We start from the raw sequence: 3,013 nt of genomic DNA, 5'->3' as shown, positions 1-3,013 counted from the left end.
AGTATCATAAACATCATGTTGGTGTGACTGTAAACACTGATAAAGTATCATATACATCATGTTGGTGTGACTGTAAACACTGATAAAGTATCATATACATCATGTTGGTATGACTGTAAACACTGATAAAGTATCATATACATCACGTTGGTATGACTGTAAACACTGATAAAGTATCATATACATCATGTTGGTGTGACTGTAAACACTGATAAAGTATCATATACATCATGTTGATATGACTGTAAACACTGATAAAGTATCATATACATCATGTTGGTGTGACTGTAAACACTGATAAAGTATCATAAACATCATGTTGGTGTGACTGTAAACACTGATAAAGTATCATATACATCATGTTGGTATGACTGTAAACACTGATAAAGTATCATATACATCATGTTGGTGTGACTGTAAACACTGATAAAGTATCATAAACATCATGTTGGTGTGACTGTAAACACTGATAAAGTATCATAAACATCATGTTGGTGTGACTGTAAACACTGATAAAGTATCATATACATCATGTTGGTGTGACTGTAAACACTGATAAAGTATCATAAACATCATGTTGGTGTGACTGTAAACACTGATAAAGTATCATAAACATCATGTTGGTGTGACTGTAAACACTGATAAAGTATCATATACATCATGTTGGTGTGACTGTAAACACTGATAAAGTATCATAAACATCATGTTGGTGTGACTGTAAACACTGATAAAGTATCATAAACATCATGTTGGTGTGACTGTAAACACTGATAAAGTATCATATACATCATGTTGGTGTGACTGTAAACACTGATAAAGTATCATATACATCATGTTGGTGTGACTGTAAACACTGATAAAGTATCATAAACATCATGTTGGTGTGACTGTAAACACTGATAAAGTATCATAAACATCATGTTGGTGTGACTGTAAACACTGATAAAGTATCATAAACATCATGTTGGTGTGACTGTAAACACTGATAAAGTATCATATACATCATGTTGGTGTGACTGTAAACACTGATAAAGTATCATATACATCATGTTGGTGTGACTGTAAACACTGATAAAGTATCATATACATCATGTTGGTGTGACTGTAAACACTGATAAAGTATCATATACATCATTTCATGGTATGACTGTAAACACTGATAAAGTATCATATACATCATGTTGGTATGACTGTAAACACTGATAAAGTATCATATACATCATGTTGGTGTGACTGTAAACACTGATAAAGTATCATAAACATCATGTTGGTGTGACTGTAAACACTGATAAAGTATCATAAACATCATGTTGGTGTGACTGTAAACACTGATAAAGTATCATATACATCATGTTGGTGTGACTGTAAACACTGATAAAGTATCATAAACATCATGTTGGTATGACTGTAAAAGGTTTGGTCCATATCCATATCTTTTGGTCCATATCGCCCAGCCCTAGCTCAAATGTCCAAAAAAGGTATTTAAATGGGCCTACCAGACATCTTCTATAGAGAAGATAAGGTCAGGGACTCCTGACTTACTCTCCGTCATGTTGAAATAGGTTCTCCTGTCTTACTTTCTGTCATGTTGAGATGGGTTTCCCTGTCTTACTTTCTGTCATGTTGAGATTGGTTAGTTCTTCTTGAGAGAACTAACCCAAAATTAGTCCAACTAACCCAAAATTAGTTGAAAGGCTAAGGGATTCTCTTCCTGAGAAGAAGCTGACAGCCTTCAAACAGAGCAAAAAAAGTTCTTTGTCATGTGCGACGTGAAGACAGGATTTGTCCAGGATATTATAGTTTACACAGGGTCCACCACTGACATCCAACATTATGAGGGGCTTGGGGTGTCCGGGTCCGGGGTGATGACCATGCTGGCTCCTCATCTCGGCAAGGGACACACTTTGTACATGGACAATTGGTACAGCAGTCCCACACTCTTCCAGCATCTGCTCTCCAACAGCACAGGGGCCTGTGGCACAGTCAGGTCGAACAGGAAGGGGATGCCGGCATTCGGATGCAGGAAGATGCAGAGAGGGGAGGTGGAGTTCCAGGAGAACGGTCAACAGCTGGCAGTAAAGTGGCATGACAAACGAGACGTCCATGTCCTCTCCACTGTCCATACAGCAACCATGTCGGCCACAGGGAAGGTGGACCACCTGACGGGAGAGAGAAAGATCAAACCAGATTGTGTGCTTGACTATAACCTCAAAATGGGGGCCGTGGATAAGGCGGACATGATAAACAGCTTTGTGGAATGCACTCGGAAAACGACCAAGTGGTATAAGAAGATATTTTTCCAGCTGATCGACACTGCTGTCCTCAACGGCAGCATAGTTCACCGCCAACTAACAGGTGAGATGATTACTGAACAAGGTATTTTTGTAATTGGATGTACAGTTCACATACAAATCCATTATGCAATTACAGTGACAATATCTCACCAACCTACCCACTGCCTCATCATCCTCTAACTTTCCTCATCCTCCCCACTCCCTCATAGGTAAAGTAATTACCTACCAAAAATACAGAGAGAACCTCATGAGAGAGCTGTTGGAGGAGCACCACACCCTTCGGCGCCCCTCCACTGGACTCGCCCTGCTGTAGACAATCCCCTACGCCTCACTGCACGGCATTTTCCCTGCAAAGTCCCTCAAACTGCTGCTCAAGGTAGTCGCACACGGAGGCACTGCAAAGTCTGCCTGTCTGGCGCCAGGAGAAGTAAGCAGAGGAAGATGACAAAATACATGTGTTTAGCTTGTGATACACCTCTATGTATTTCACCATGCTTTGAGGAGTATCACATGCTCAAGCATTATTGAGCACATCTGCAGCAATAAGTGACTGGCTGACCTGACAGGTGACTTGACAGGTGACCTGCCATGATACTATGCCTTTAGAGGTGGGGGTGGAAATGCAGTTGTTGTTCAGTCACTGCATGAATATTAAATATGGGTTATGCATATTCAATTTTTTTGTCCTCTAGTAAAACAAGTTGTTGTTGAACCAACTA

General features: G+C 39.9%; 1 protein-coding gene across 1 annotated transcript; it reads left to right on the top strand.

Moving 5' to 3' along the window:
* The first annotated feature begins 1,676 nt into the window (after positions 1–1,676).
* LOC106594435 (piggyBac transposable element-derived protein 4-like) lies at positions 1,677–2,607 on the top strand. The gene is made up of 2 exons (XM_014185809.2): positions 1,677–2,355; positions 2,504–2,607. The coding sequence occupies exons 1-2, from the start codon at positions 1,761–1,763 to the stop codon at positions 2,605–2,607; spliced, it is 699 nt and encodes a 232-aa protein (XP_014041284.2). The 5' UTR covers positions 1,677–1,760.
* Positions 2,608–3,013: the final 406 nt, after the last annotated feature.

Source organism: Salmo salar, unplaced genomic scaffold (genome assembly GCF_905237065.1).
Source record: "Salmo salar unplaced genomic scaffold, Ssal_v3.1, whole genome shotgun sequence".
NCBI lineage: Eukaryota > Metazoa > Chordata > Actinopteri > Salmoniformes > Salmonidae > Salmo > Salmo salar.
This window is presented reverse-complemented; position numbering and strand designations above follow the sequence as displayed.

What these genes read in the sequence shown, in the direction of transcription:
- LOC106594435 (XM_014185809.2), top strand. Translation starts at nt 1,761, where the DNA reads ATGTGCGACGTGAAGACAGGATTTGTCCAGGATATTATAGTTTACACA. An exon ending in AGTTCACCGCCAACTAACAG is followed by an intron (nt 2,356 to 2,503) that starts GTGAGATGATTA and finishes ACTCCCTCATAG; the next exon opens with GTAAAGTAATTACCTACCAA.